Source organism: Embiotoca jacksoni, unplaced genomic scaffold, assembly GCF_022577435.1.
Source record: "Embiotoca jacksoni isolate LCO1_2020_lvr unplaced genomic scaffold, fEmbJac1.0.p SCAF_16, whole genome shotgun sequence".
In the NCBI taxonomy this organism is placed as follows: domain Eukaryota; kingdom Metazoa; phylum Chordata; class Actinopteri; family Embiotocidae; genus Embiotoca; species Embiotoca jacksoni.
In genome coordinates this window covers 5,293,050-5,307,695 of record NW_027185296.1, presented here as the reverse complement: position 1 = coordinate 5,307,695, position 14,646 = coordinate 5,293,050, and the positions used below count along the sequence as shown (strand labels likewise).

Sequence of the window (14,646 nt, the reverse complement as noted above, 5' to 3'; positions counted from 1 at the left end):
GATTCATTTACCTCGCTGCAGTATTACCATTTCCATTCATTTGACTTTTTGAAAAAAAGAAATATTGATATATTTCTCTCTCCACATTTTCCTACTCGTCCTGATCCTAATCAGAGTGCAGGGTGTAAGGAAGGAAGGAAAGAAGGAAGAGCTGTTCCACAATATTCTAACCATACAAAGTCCTGAGACCAGAGGAGGTGGGAAGCCAGTGGCTGTCCTCTGCGCTCCAGGCAAATCTTAAGGTTTTGGGCCAGGCAGCATCCCTATGGGGAGAGCCGTAATGTCCTCCCAGATTAGAGGCACTCCTCGGAGCTGCCGCCTTTTATCGGGAACATGGGATCATCTGCGGGATGTTAAATCTGCCTTATATCCCAACTGTAATGTTAATGTGTCATGAATTTGTGTGTTGTTGGTACTGTTTGTGGCGGTAGTGACAACCTCACTCCAAGTTTCCTTAAATATTTCAAGTCCTTGTTTGATGTTGTGCAGCACTTTGGGTACCTATTATTCTATTTAAACTTTGCTATATGAATAAAACTGACTTGTTTATATTGTTCAGCCGCTTCCACGTAAGAGAAGGGGGAAATGATTGAACCCCCAAAAAATGTATTGCTTCAATAAGTTCACATCTAGCTGGATTGTAATTACTATGATCAAATGTGTGATGTTTCGGTGTAAACAAAGTTATGTTTACTTTTAGTCTCACTCACCAAATGGCATTCTGTCTCTCCTTAAGGCCTGACAAATGCATTTTCTTCATCAGTGAAAATGCAAAGCTACTTTTTGAGTACATATATAGATCTTACATCGTTTACATACATCTCTGAAGTTTGCCAAATATCTTCTTTGGAACTTTGTTACACCGCTACACATGTCACCACCAACAGCTGTTCATTTGGGGTGGTAATATTTCTGTGATACTGAAGGCAGAAGGCCTTAAACAAAACTGGGGTCCACATGTACAAACATTGCTCCCTAGTGCTTATAGTTGTCAGAATTTCCACCAGGTTTTAATGTTTGTCTTTCAGAGGATCATTTTCAACGTTGTCAACTTCTCTAAGACCAAGAGCCTGTACAGAGATGGCATGTCTCCTGTCGTCAAGTCGACCAGCAGGCCAAAATGGTAAGGCAGCAACATTAAATCTGCAAGCTTTATTTTAAAATGTGAATGTTTTGTACTTTACATTGCACGCTGCGTAGTGATGTACTTTCAACTGTGAAAATTCAGTCCACATTGTGGTCAGTGGAATACTAAGTAGCATTTAAAGACTTTCTGCAACCTTGAAATACTTTTCCTCTCTGCCCAGCAGTCGATTTACACATTCCCTATAACATGCGCGCACACACACACACACACACACACACACACACACACACACACACCCTAAAGACGGATACTTTAAATTTCCAGGGTGGATGCGTCTGGGTGCATTAGCATGTGATCCATTGGTTGCCAGTATGATAGCTGTCTGATGTAATAACGCTTGACTGATGGATGCAGAGATCTCTGTGTGTGTGTGTGTGTGTGTGTGTGTGTGTGTGTGTGTGTGTGTGTGTGTGTGTGTGTGTGTGTGTGTGTGTGTGTGAATGAATAGGTGTGGCAGGTGGGAATGGGGATGGTGCAGTGGGGTTTGGGTGCGGCGTCTGCCAAGCAGGCTGGTGTATCCAGTGGCGCGAAGAACAGGGTAGCGTGATGAAGTGTTGCCGTCCAAGAGGAGCCCTGACATCTGTCATCAGTTGATGGAGGGCATCCGCGGAAACGCCAGGCATCTGCCACCCTGAGCCGTGTGCGTCTGCTAGCCTAGCACCCGCACCGAGCATGTCGTAGCATGCCGGTCGTAGGCTAATGGGAAGAGACAATGGGCATGACACGGTAGACAGGAAAGATGAACTGCTGTCTGCAATACAGTACAACACGATGCAGCTCAGCTCGACCTCCCTGCTCTCTCTGTTTTGACGTTGCAACTTTCTCTGTTGTGCTTGTGGAGGTATGGCTTTGTCATGCTGCCAGAGCCTCTACTATTGTCTCATCCTGCCAGCCATTTATTTACAGTGAATCTAGCAAGTGCTCGCTTTGAAATTGGTGTTATTTCTCAGGTTAGTGTAGTTATACTGTTAGATAAGTTGCTGTGAAGACAGCGCTGCAGTATAAAACAGTTCTATCCCCTTTTAAAAAAAAATATGTGACAGGAGTTTAAAGCAGCCGTAATTTTACTGACATTTTCACCAGGGAATTAATGTCCCACGTTATAAAAAGTGCCACTTTCTGAATGGTCTCGACTTCTTGTTTGACATAATCTTGAAAGTCTGAGACGTTAATCTGTACAGGAGCCTCGTTGGGTCATTTGGTTCCCAAAGCTTTTCTTAATACACTAATCAGGGCCATTTTTATATTTCAATAAGCTCTTATAAATGGGTGTTTAAGTGACAGGCACAGCAGGAGTTAACGCTGCTGAGGCCTGACTCCCATTTACCTCCTCAGGCTAATGCTGTTTTAACCGCTCTTCTCAGCACTGTGCCATCGAAGAGGCATCATGTCTCCTGCACTTGTCGAGCCATTTTCGACCGTCTCGGGCTTCCAAGACTGCGGCTGACATTGTTTGTGTCCTCACAAAGTGGTCAAGAAGCTTTTAACACAACCTCCTCTATTTGACTTTCCAGCAGCACAACAAAGCACAGACAGCTCCTAAAGTAGCAATCTTCTTTTTGACAGTTACAGATATGGAATAAATAAAAAGGCAGAGCGTGGAGAGTTTCACCTGTCTGATCCAAACTTACACAGGACAGGATGAAGAAGGTACGAGGAGAGAGAGATAGAAAGAGAGAGAGAGAGACTTGCTGAAACAGACTGAGAGGATGGAGGAAGAAAAACACAAAGTACAAGAAAGAGATTACTGAGACAGGTAGACAGGGAGGAGAGAACGAGAGAGAGAGAGAGAGAGAGAGAGAGAGAGAGAGCGAGAGAGAGTAAGAGTGAGCAGGAAAAGATTGCTCCCCAACTCCCCACCGCCCACCACCCCATGTCTGTATTTATCAAAAGAATCGTCAGTATTAGCCCAGGAGTTGAAGCCTTTATCTCCCCGTGCAGGTGCCTTATGTCCCGGGGCCCCGGCATCGTTTGGTGCTGCGAGCTGCGGGGCTCGGCTGGCCCCGGTTAAGCTGGGCGTCTCAGAGAGACAACTGGCAGATTACAGTCCAGCAGGACGTTCACTGCTACAGGTGGAATGATCCATCCTCTATCCCTTCCTCCATCCCTTTTTTTTCTTCTTCTATCACTCAGTCAGTGACTCCTCCAGCCAGGAGACATCAGAGCTAACAGAGGCCTGGGTTCACTGCAACATATCACATTTAAACGCACCTGAAGGTTACATGTTGGTGTGTAAAAATGACTGTTGCTTTGTGGAATTTGCAACAGATTAACAATGGTCTTGTCAGTGCTCTTAAGTAGTTAATCAAACATGATGTTTGTTCTGCATTATACCCTGTACAGCATATGGGACTTCATATCTTATGTTGTTTGAGCTGTGAAATAGCAAAGTAACACTGTCTCGTAGCGAAATCTGTGGAGTCGAGAAACTGCTGAATAAAATCGAAGCAGCTTCATTGTGCAAACATTCGTGTCATATTCATTACTCACTGCGACTTCCAAAAATATCAATTGGCTCTCGGAATTGGGAATTGACTTTAAGTTCAAAGTGAAAAAGGAGTGTGAGTGTTTATGAGGCAGAGGAAGGAGAGTAAAGCATCTTTTCTTGCACTAGTCTGTCGAACACAACAGCCCCCTTGGTGACACTAGGTGCCAACCACGCTCCCTGCGGTCTGCTCGTTGTTAGACTGTTAGAGCAAAGAATTGCTCAGCATCCTTATTTTCCGAGATAAGCTAATTTGAAAGTCAGGGAGCGTGGTGTAATGCAGCTGCTGGAGGCCTGTATGCTGTAGGGTGGGGGTAATGGCCAGGATGCTTGTATGAGACTGATTGCATCAACCAGCAGATGCCTCATGTCGAGTCCCGTGTGGAGTGGAGGAAGAGGAGAGGGCACAGTATGACAGTGGAAAATATTTTTGAACTCGATGTATTTGGACTGTATCAAGCATTTATTTTCATGAGTAATTAATGTGCGGATTATTTATGAAATAGTTTCAATTTTAAGATTCAAGATTGTGAGAAAATGTCGTCCGGTCCAAAGCCCAACATAACATCTAAGGCTGGGAGATATGGACAAGATCAAATATCACCATATACGATATTGAAACGATATTGTAAGGATGACTGTTGATGCTTTCACAAATTATTTACAGCATGAGATTTTTGATAAATAGTCATCAGTAATGTGGATATAATCACTAATTTGGTAAAGCTAAATAGAACAGCTAAAACAGCCTGGTAAGAAAATGACATGACTTTACTGTAAAGCAGCCTTTTCAACTAGGAAAGGACAACAATTATGCCATATCACAGACAATATCTAGCCTCATATCATAATAAGATATCGTATCGATATATTTCCCGGCATCCAACCATCCATTATCTATAACCACTTTATTCTGAAAAAGGTCACAGGGAGGCTGGAACCTATCCCAGCTGACTTTGGGTAAAGGTACGGTACAACCTGGACAAGTCACCAGTCCATCACAGGGCCAACACAGACAGAAAAACACAACACAAACAACCATTTGCTCTCATATTCACACCTACTGGCAATTTATAAGCACCCATCAACCACCGAACATGCATGTCTTTGGACTGTGGGAGGAAGCTGGACTCCCCAGACAACACAGAAAGGGTCCCAGCCGAGGTTCGAACCCAGAACCCTCTTTCTGTGAGGTGCTAACCACTGCACCACTACGCTGAACCCACAGCCCAACATGACATGACATCTTCAAATACCCTGTTTTGTTCAACTAAGTGTCTTGCTCCCAGAGATAGTCAGTTTCCAGGGAAAATTTTCATATTCATAAACCTACATGGGATTTAAGAATGCTTTAAAGAATTACTCAAATTATTATTTGGTCAACAATTGATAGATTTACTTTATGTAATCAATGATTTGTTATGGCTCGACTATACATTATTGCAAAGAGTAACATCACAACAAACCTACCAGGGCAAAAATGAAGACCATAAAACTATGAAGCACCGTCCTCACTGACATGTTGGCTTTGTATTGTCTAAGCTTGTAACTACAAAACAGATAATCAAACAAATTTCGCGTGTATTCATGACATTAGTGGTGATTGAATCTCATCATCAGAAATCTTCACATAATTTCTAGCTTATTAGATCAGTGATTTATAATATATTGGAAGTGTTATGATGTGCGATGTCTCTTTTAATTAACTTTCCACTTCTTCGTCAGTCAGTAGGTGTGTGGATAAAAATAGCTACACCTCTAACTGAGCTAACAGATGAACAGTCAGAGTCGGAGGAAATGGGTTGCCAAACATTGCTTCTAAAGTTAGAACCAGCCAACCTTGATCAAGGGTAAATGCTTTTTCTTCCTTTTTTTTTTCATGAGAGTCAACAAATAAAACAGAGGACTGATTTTCAAGCTGTTGTGCTCAATGCCTGGTCCGACAGACAGACGGACGGATGGACGGACGGACGGACGGACGGACGGACGGTCGGTCGGTCGGTCGGTCGGTCGGTCGGTCGGTCGGTCGGTCGGTCGGTCAGGTCAATTTTGCTTTTCCACCAAAATCCTTCCTGTAAGAAGCGTGTGATGCAACAGCAAAGTGAAATTCTATTTGGAGATGTCTGCCTCTCCATCGGGGTCCATGTTAGCAGTAATTGTTCTGTCAATCAGCAATGCTCCATCCTGCTTGCCTCCCTTGCCACCTGTTAAGCGCTAGCTGGGTGAGGGGTGAGGAGAGACAGGTGAGAAAGGCTCCTTCCACTGCTCTGTGTGTCTCTCCTTCATCGCCTTTGGCTGTCTGTAGTGTTATCTCCTGAAATCTTTACTTCCTGCCTGTTTGTCCTCTTGTCTTTTCTTTCTCACCTATTTTTTTTACTTGTTTCCTCTCTTTAGAAAAAACAATAATCTTGCTTTGTTTTAGTTCTGCTGTTTTCTTCAGTGAATGTCTTATCCCTCATTGTCCTTCTACAGTACATCACCTTTTGTTCATTCAATGTTATGCCTTAATTAATCTTTATTCCTTCATTGTTAAAGCTGCAATAATGGATTTTTTTGCCACTTGGGAAAAGCAGAAACCAGGTTTGAAAACAACAGGCATGTGATCCATTGTTAATATCTAAAAAATGGTTATAACCAGTGAAGGACTCCTGAATTTCAGTCTATTATAAAGAGGAGTGAAGAAACAAATAACACTCACACTGACCTTTGTATGTTTATTATATTGTAAAACGACGATGATTCTGGTAAGAAATGTAGAAAAAGACTGAAATGTAATTACAGACAAATTCTGCAGCACACAGGATGTACAGACCTGCTTATATTTCATGCTCATTGGGGCCCGCAGTATAAAGGAAATTGCACTTGTCAACGTTTTCAAGAAGCCTCTTACCCAGTAACACACACACCTCCCATCGTCTGACTGCCGCAGTGCTGAGCTGGGCCGTGTGGGTCTGAACACAGGGAGTGTGTGAGCGTAGCGAGGGAGACGGCCCATCTTTCGAGGACAGAGTGTCAGGCAGCGAACTGAAGACAGACAGACTGTAAAGGTTGTGTCACAACTACAGCAGACCTCGCTGACTCCTCCTTCCATTCAGCGAGTCCTCCCCTGCCACTGAGACTCTTGCACAATTAACCATGTGGCATGCCTTTTATTAATAGACCTTTTAATTGTCGACAAATGAAGAGTGATGTAAAATAGCTAATAGCTTGTGCTAATTAATAGGGGAATTGAACGCTTGTTAATTAAGGGCAAACAGGACAAGGACTGGCGAGGGTAATTTGAGCAATAAAACCGAGACTAACGATTGATTTCCAAATAGACTCGCCTCATAAAAACATCAAGCGACCCCCGGTCTGCTGTTTGAAAACACCTGCGGCCCCCCAGCCTAGCCTTTACCACCGCATCCTCTGACCAGAGTCGCGTGGACATGCATGCATCAAGTATACACAGAGGGAATATAAACAGGAATGTCCAGGCTTCCTACACATGACTCCCCATAGATATGATGTAACAAGGCAAATCCCAACTATATAGTGTCTTCACAATGTAATACCAAAGATTATTAGCCAGAATAAGTGTCTCCCTGGTTACAGTGTCTTCTTTGCTTTTTTTTGTATCAAAACACAATATATAAAAATGAATAAATTCCCTGTCTAGTTAATAACATATACAGAAACCGATTCATTTTGATATTCAGAGCTTGAGTGTTCGGCCTCACCTATTTCCCTCTTTGCTCATCTCCCTGTGGTCATATTTAGAAACGAGCCACGGCTTTACGCACCCACCGTAGTCCACAGGAGACCAGAGGAGCTTTACTGTCTCTTCACATCCATGTTTCTCCATTTCCACGCTTTACTGCGATGCTCTATGTAACACCATTTTTATTACACCTATACTGTGCCTGCGGCCTCTATCTGGCGCTTGCCTGTGTGTTTAATTTAAAACACAGACTGCGTTCAGTGCCATTTCCGCCCTCTCAACCCCATTTTGGAGAGTGAAGCATCGCAATCACTTGACAGTCCATGGCTTTTCATATAAGATTCTTAGATTAAAAAAAATGTTATATATGATGTTCCCTCTCTGTCAACATTGTCTGCGATAAGGGAGATGGACAAAATCTTTTAATAAAACCCAAGCACAGAAGACAGAGAGACACACACACACACACACACACACACCTAATTATCTGTCACTGGACTGTCCACGAAGACAAAATGGACTGATCTGTGAATCTGAGTGAACTCAGAAGAAGAAGAAGAGAATATTTGCGGTCCTGTTGCTGTGAAAGTGGTTTGGTGAGTCGATCCAAAATCCGGAGCGGCGTTCATGTTCCGGCCACAATTACTTCCTTTACCACCTCACTCCATTTGTCTTTAAAGACTGGAGAGAGGAAAGTGATCACAAAGCTCTTGTTTTATTTGATGAAATAGCACCTCTCTCCATTTCCACTTTTCTCCTCCATCTGGGAGTCTTTTTTTCTTCTTGGGTAGGGAGAACTGGAGAGGGAGAGAAGTTCCAATCAGAACAATCAACAGTACGAGCAGCTTCCCTGTTCACAGAAACACATTAGTATGCTGCCAGAGGTAGTGAAAGAGGATTATGGGGGAGAAATAATAGGACAAAATGTAGCAAATAGATTAATAATCTATTGGCTGAGGATAAGGATGTGTGTGAGAGTTTGTGTGCGGGTGTGCACAATAGCACATATGCACAGTTTCAGCAGAGAGTGTGAGGGTATTATTGCAGAGAGGCAACTTGCTTCTGAGTCTCCATTCAACCCCACAAAATGACTTACCTGGACAGTTTTATGTTTGCCTGGAGGAGAATTAAAAAGGCACTTCATTTCCCCTTTTACAGGCTGGGTACGCATGTCAGCGCAGCCCTCCCTGAAAGCGCTCTAATCTAAATGCTTTTGTCAGGGGAGATTTGGTAGATTGCAGGAGGCAGAGGTACAAATTGGTTGTGTCATCTTATAATGAACTAGGTGAGGCGTTGCAGTTTTTCTGCAGCCAACAGTCCCCTGATTACTGTACTGTAAGTCACTGCTGCTTTTAGTATTGTAGGCAGAAGACCTCACCTTCACCCCGCTTTGTTCAGGAAGCCTGATCTCCTGCACCCTGAAAGATGTTTTGTCGTAGTAAGCCTGCTGTGACACAAGACAAATTCTTCAACAGCTTGTCCCAAACTATTTTTAAACACATGCAGAAGGCTCCTTAGATCCAAACATGACTTACACTGCATATATAGCAGCTAAGCCTGCATGCTGTGCAGAATACTGGGAGATGTTTTGGGTGTTGATGCTCAGCTATAGGCTGTTTAAAGCTTATTGAGTATGCTCAGCGCGATGACGCTTTGACCCCCTGACTCCAACCAAAGGATTATGGGTGTCTCAGCAGTTCTACAAAGCCATGCTGTCAGGTGTTTACGGGACATATTAAGACACTCTGTAGGACTGGTTGGTATCTGCATTTTGCCCCAGACAGGAATCACTCTTTAAGTGTGTGTGTGTGTGTGTGTGTGTGTGTGTGTGTGTGTGTGTGTGTGTGTGTGTGTGTGTGTGTGTGTGTAATGAATTATAGTATAATGAATTCAAGTGTCTCGGCCAAATGAGCAGCAGGTTCCAGTTTCACAGATACTTCAACATGACCAGTATCTGTAGCGGGCAGACCCACAGAACCATTCTCCTCTCTCCTGAAAATGGATCCTTCAAGAAATCCCTCTTGTCCCCTAATTGCATTTGCCTCTCCTCGGCGACACTCTCACGCTGCTCTTGTTGATACGTCAGCTCTCTCTTTGTAGATATATGTCAGTATGACACCAACACATGCAACCTCCATTAGCTCTCAACCAATCCTTCGTCTTCACTAGCTGTCATTTAAGCATCTCCCTCTATTACTTTGTCCGCATATTTAAATCTGGGCCTTCACCCTGTGTATGTGTGTGTGTGTGTGTGTGTGTGTGTGTGTGTGTGTGTGTGTGTGTGTGTGTGTGATTTTGTCAATACACTTCCATTCATGTGTTGCTTGTATGATTTTATTGAAATGTTTCTCATCTCTGTGCTGCTTAAATGTGTCTGGGTGTCAGAGAAGTGAGCGGTGAAATGGAGTGTGAACTTCGGGTTATTGGACTGTCTCAAAACGCTTGACTGTGATTTAATTACTGCAGCACAGTTAAGGTTACAAGAGGAAAACGTAGGAAGAAAGAGAAAGATACAAAGATGACAAGTTGATAGAATAATGATTTATTTACCCTCCCGCTCCTAACATGTCAGCCTGGTCTATTGTCCATTTAATACTTTTAATATTAGACCAGGGACCGAGTGGCAACCAACTGTGACGTCACCCATTGGTTTGTAAACTCAAGTTCGATTTGCACTTTATGGCACTTCCACAGTGGTCTCACTTGTCAGACCCAGAAGCTGCACTTTTATATACAGTCTATGCCAGGGACATACAGTTATGAATGGGCACTTGCTTGTGTGATGGAAATCAAAGATCTGGAGAGGCTGCCTCTGGTGGCAAAACACTGATGTTTATTGACAGAACTCGATCAAGAAGAGACAGAGGGACAAGTGTACAGGTGTCTAGTCAATCCATCTGAGTTCCTACTCTCACATGTCCAGTTAATATCGTCCTCCCGAATATCCTCATACCTGAAACCTGGTTAACCTTAGAGCAACACAATGTCCAGAAGGACATCGTGACCCCATGAGGTAGGGAAACCGTAGACCCATTGATGAATGAAATATCTTCAAGGCTTGCATTATCATTGTCTATATAATATTTTTATATAGCTCCTGTCCGATCTGTTTGAGCATAGGATTGTGTTTAGAGAACTTGTTTGTGAGTCAAAAAATAGAGAAAGTTTTGGTAGGAGTTACAGTGTCAGAAAGTAGCCGTCATTTGACTCCTCATGTCATGTATGTGATATTTTAGCATCAAACGAGCTGTAGATGTGTTGTTCGTGTGACTGGTTGTGGTGATGTTTCAAGTTGTCTCTCGGTCCATTTGTAAAATGGCCATTTGAAAGAAAAAAAAAAATCCCCCTGCACCCTTGTCCGCTTCACAGTGCAGGATAAAAGCTTAAGCTGACAGCATAAACTGCAGCACACAAGCAAAGCTATTGTTTTCCTATAGAGAAGCAATGCCACCCAACCAAGTGGTGTGTGTGTGTGTGTGTGTGTGTGTGTGTGCGTGCGTGCGTGCGTGCGTGCGTGCGTGCGTGCGTGCGTGCGTGCGTGCGTGCGTGTATGTTTTTGCCTGGGTGGCCCTGGGTGTATACACAACATGTGCACACGGCTTCCTCTGTGAATGTGTGCATCTGTTTGTGCTCGCTTGTGTTTGTGTTTATCAGCAAGTTTGTTGACAACACTGTAGGACATCAAGGCGGGATTGCTCTGAGTGTGAGGAAACAGCTCATCTGAATATAGATGGATCCCATCTGGAGGCGGTTGGCTTTGGCCCTTCATAATTTTGTAAGCAGATCGGCATCTGGGGCCCGCTAATGAAACTAAAGGCACAGGAAAAGGCCCTGGGCTACCGCGGGCTGCCTGTAGCTGTCAGGGATGGAGCGGGGTAGAAGGGAGGAGGAGTGGAAGAATGGATGGAGGGAGACTTGAGCCAGGAGGAAAGAGTGTGCTGAGAATATTGGAGGTCTTAAAGAGACCTCGATGACTCCTTGGAGACAACAGGCAAGAAAGCCAAGTAGGCCATTAGAAAACTGAGCCATAAAATGAAGACAGTGGTGTCTTTATTGTGGGCCATTAACTTGGATGTTCATGTGGAGATAGCTGCACTATGTGCCACTGTAATGAGCAATATAACGATGCCCAAGCCTAAAATGATGCACGGTTAAAGAAACACCCTGGTTAAGTAGAAATTATGTTAACTACTAACATCAGCTTTTTAGACCCTGATAGCTTACCTGGATTTTACCTGGATTTTTAACTGGATTTTACCTGGATTTTGTGGACGACCTACAAGTAGATGGCAGCAGGATCCTCTTTTGTCTGTCGCTTTTTATCAGTTTCCTGTCTGCATAAAAGTGAAGAAAATAGAGGAGTGGAGCTTTCATCTTCTTAACCTCGAGTTTAATGTGCTGAGAACACACTTGGCACTCAACATTCATGTATAGCCTGAGCTGAAGTCTTTTTTTTTTTTTTTTCTTTCCTGCTGGCTTCACATCCTCTTGGCTTCCCTCCAATAATGTGGATGACCCTGAGCAACTTTACTGTCCACAGTGGCTACTGGTTGTGGTTTGCTTAGGGAATGGAAAGCCATAGGCCCTTTTTCTTAAACTTTATTATTATAGCTCCTTTATTCCTCTGTCAGCCTGATTTCCCCGTGGAAATGAAATGAAAAAGCAATTGGTTCTCCTTTTTATTACTGTCATCTTTGTTTTCTGGCCCAGAGAGTAAAATTGCCTGATCTCAGAGAGTTGCACTTTTACCCCCCACATCTGAAGTCATGGGGAAGAAAAAACAATAACAGGGAAAATAACAATCAGCATCATAAAGAAAAAGAAGACCTGTCAAAATGAGCGAGTCTGAAACTGGAGGGCCGCCAGAATGCCGACACCCACCAGTTGTTTATGACGGGATGAGTCAGTTAGACTGTCAGACAGTGGCCTTCACTGGGTGCCAGCTCCCACAGTCCAGGGAAAGATGTTTTAAAGGAGATTAGGATCACAGACAGAGGGGAGGGGAGGGATGTGGAAGCAGACGTGGAGCGGGCGGCAGAGGGGTGGAAGTTGAAGAAGAAAGGAGTGATGGGAATATCAGCTAAAAAGTGGGGGTTAAAGGATAGAGGAGGAGATGGAGAGGAGATGGATAGGAGGAGGAGGAGGAGGGAGGACGACTCCCTTGAGGTTCCCACTAACCCCACGGAGACATGCTGACGGGGGATCAGACTCCTCATGCACAGCGCCTCAAATCATTTATTCATCGGCTTCATTAAGAGAGAATTACAAGGCTGCTTAAGGACCCCCAGGTCACTCGCTGTTCTCAGTCATCACTATTCTTAATGAAAGCCTCCAGTGTGTCCTAACAGTCAACTGTTTATGGGTGGGGATGTTGTGGATTTTGAGGAACAATTACTCGTAACTCGAGAACAACTGTGCAGCATTTACATCATTTTATTTCAACTCAGTCTCATTCGACAGTGATTTTTGTTGTGTCATTTTACAGTAGATATATTGTGCTGCAGGATTATAGTAGCACTGCTAATCAAACAGAATGATCTATGTAAAGTTTGCATTGCTCTCATAATGAATGCTTGTGATTATGAACCAGCAGAGAGTGTCTCTTCGGTATCTCGTGCTTATTTAACTTCAATCTAACTTCAGATACAGCAGCAGACAGTACAACACAACAGTGATTGTCCTCTGGACCTTCACACGTGTAATTATAGCCGAGGAAGATAATTAAAGAGGCGGAGGGGGAGACAGATCTTGTCATTTAGCGAACAATGGCTCCAATCGAGTCATATGTATTGTATTTCCTGAATTATCAGCTGACATGTTGGCACAATCAAACAGAAAGTTCGCTGCTCCGTTTGAAAGCCATGAATGTCAACACACACGCACCTCTAAATTAGTCAAGACCCACGAGTTGATGACATCTGAATAGGCATGAAACAAAGAACAGGATTTATGTTGCTGGTATCATTCATAAATCTCACCTTCAGGTCATCAGTCATGCAAAGAGTAGTGTGGTTGAAATGTTCTTGTTTATTTGAAGTGATTATACAATATATATAACTGAATATACTCTGTAAAACAAACAGTCAGCTGCACTGGGAAAAATTGAAGCAGTGCCCACATGCTGATGCAAGTAAACTTAGTTTGGCTTGTTAGCATTCCCATATTTGCTAATTCGCTCTAAACCATAGACTTTATATAAAAGTAGACATCTCTTCTGGGTCTGAAAAATTAGGCCAATGTGGAAGTGTCATTAACTGCAATACCACAGTGCTGCTAGGGGTTGGTGTCAAAAAGCGTCCAGCTCCATAGACTCCCATTCAACTTCTGTCATGAAATACAAACTCAATGAATTTCTTCCAAAAGTTATTATGATGCCATTAACTGAAGTCCCTCTTTCTTATTAGTTTTCTGGCGGTCCATCTGAAAATAATCACATAGTAATTAGAAAATAGGCCTCAAAAAGCTGTGTTTTTGGGAGCTTGTCTGTTTGATTGACAGGCCTGTGGTGCAGTTTCCACTATCGGTGGACGGGACGTAATGTTGTTGAGTTTGCGATCAGATCGGGTCAGATCCACCGCTCAATCCCCCCCAGTTCATCCAGATATGATCACTTCTGGTTTTGAGCCACTTCAAACTAGCAAGAGGGCGGCAGCCAAAATTCGAACGAGGCCTCATAACGGCAGTTCACAAACCATTAGGTGGTGTCACTGTTGGTTGCCGCTTTCTCCAAACACAAAGTACAGCTAAGGATGATGGGAATGCCATTAGTGTTGTAGTTTTACAGGTATTTACTCAAAAAGCATCATATTAAACAACTTATAGTTTTGACCTTACAGGGGCACCAAAAAAACACTTATGGCAGTAAAGTTGGATGATCATCATGTCGTCATTGAGCCTCTGGAGAATCAGGAATCTTGACCAACCAACCCTGACACTGCCTTCACTCGAGCCACACTGTTGGCATCGCTCAAAGCTAAAATCTGTGCAGCATTCAAGTTCTGAGGAGATGATTGGTACAACACAAACACACTTTACCCTTTATAATTCAGTTTCAGCAGGTATTCTGTGAAATACGTCCCTATTCCTATTCGTGCCCAGCATCCGCAGTCTGACTGCGGATGCTGGGCACGTGTGTGCACAGTCTAGGTCTGTAGAAGCAATAGAAACAGAGATTGAGAGTCTATGGAGTAAAGGCATAGAGAGCCAGTGATGCATTCTGTTCAGCCGGCTGTAAAAATGAATGAATATATAAATGAAAATGTTTTTGATGCATTCAGTGGGAAGGTCAGGGTTCAAATGATTTTTTTTTTTTAT

General features: G+C 43.3%; 1 protein-coding gene across 6 annotated transcripts in view; it reads left to right on the top strand.

The window, feature by feature from the left end:
* Positions 1-14,646, top strand: part of LOC138198793 (cytosolic carboxypeptidase 6-like) — a 289,794-nt gene that overhangs the window by 125,424 nt on the left and 149,724 nt on the right. For 5 of the 6 annotated variants that reach the window (XM_069150427.1, XM_069150426.1, XM_069150425.1 and 2 more), the window contains exon 4: positions 1,029-1,123. The exons of the other annotated variant lie outside the window; for it this stretch is intronic. In XM_069150427.1, the coding sequence (XP_069006528.1) occupies positions 1,029-1,123 (95 nt within the window). The remainder of the gene's footprint in view (positions 1-1,028; positions 1,124-14,646) is intronic. 6 annotated transcript variants of the gene reach the window in all.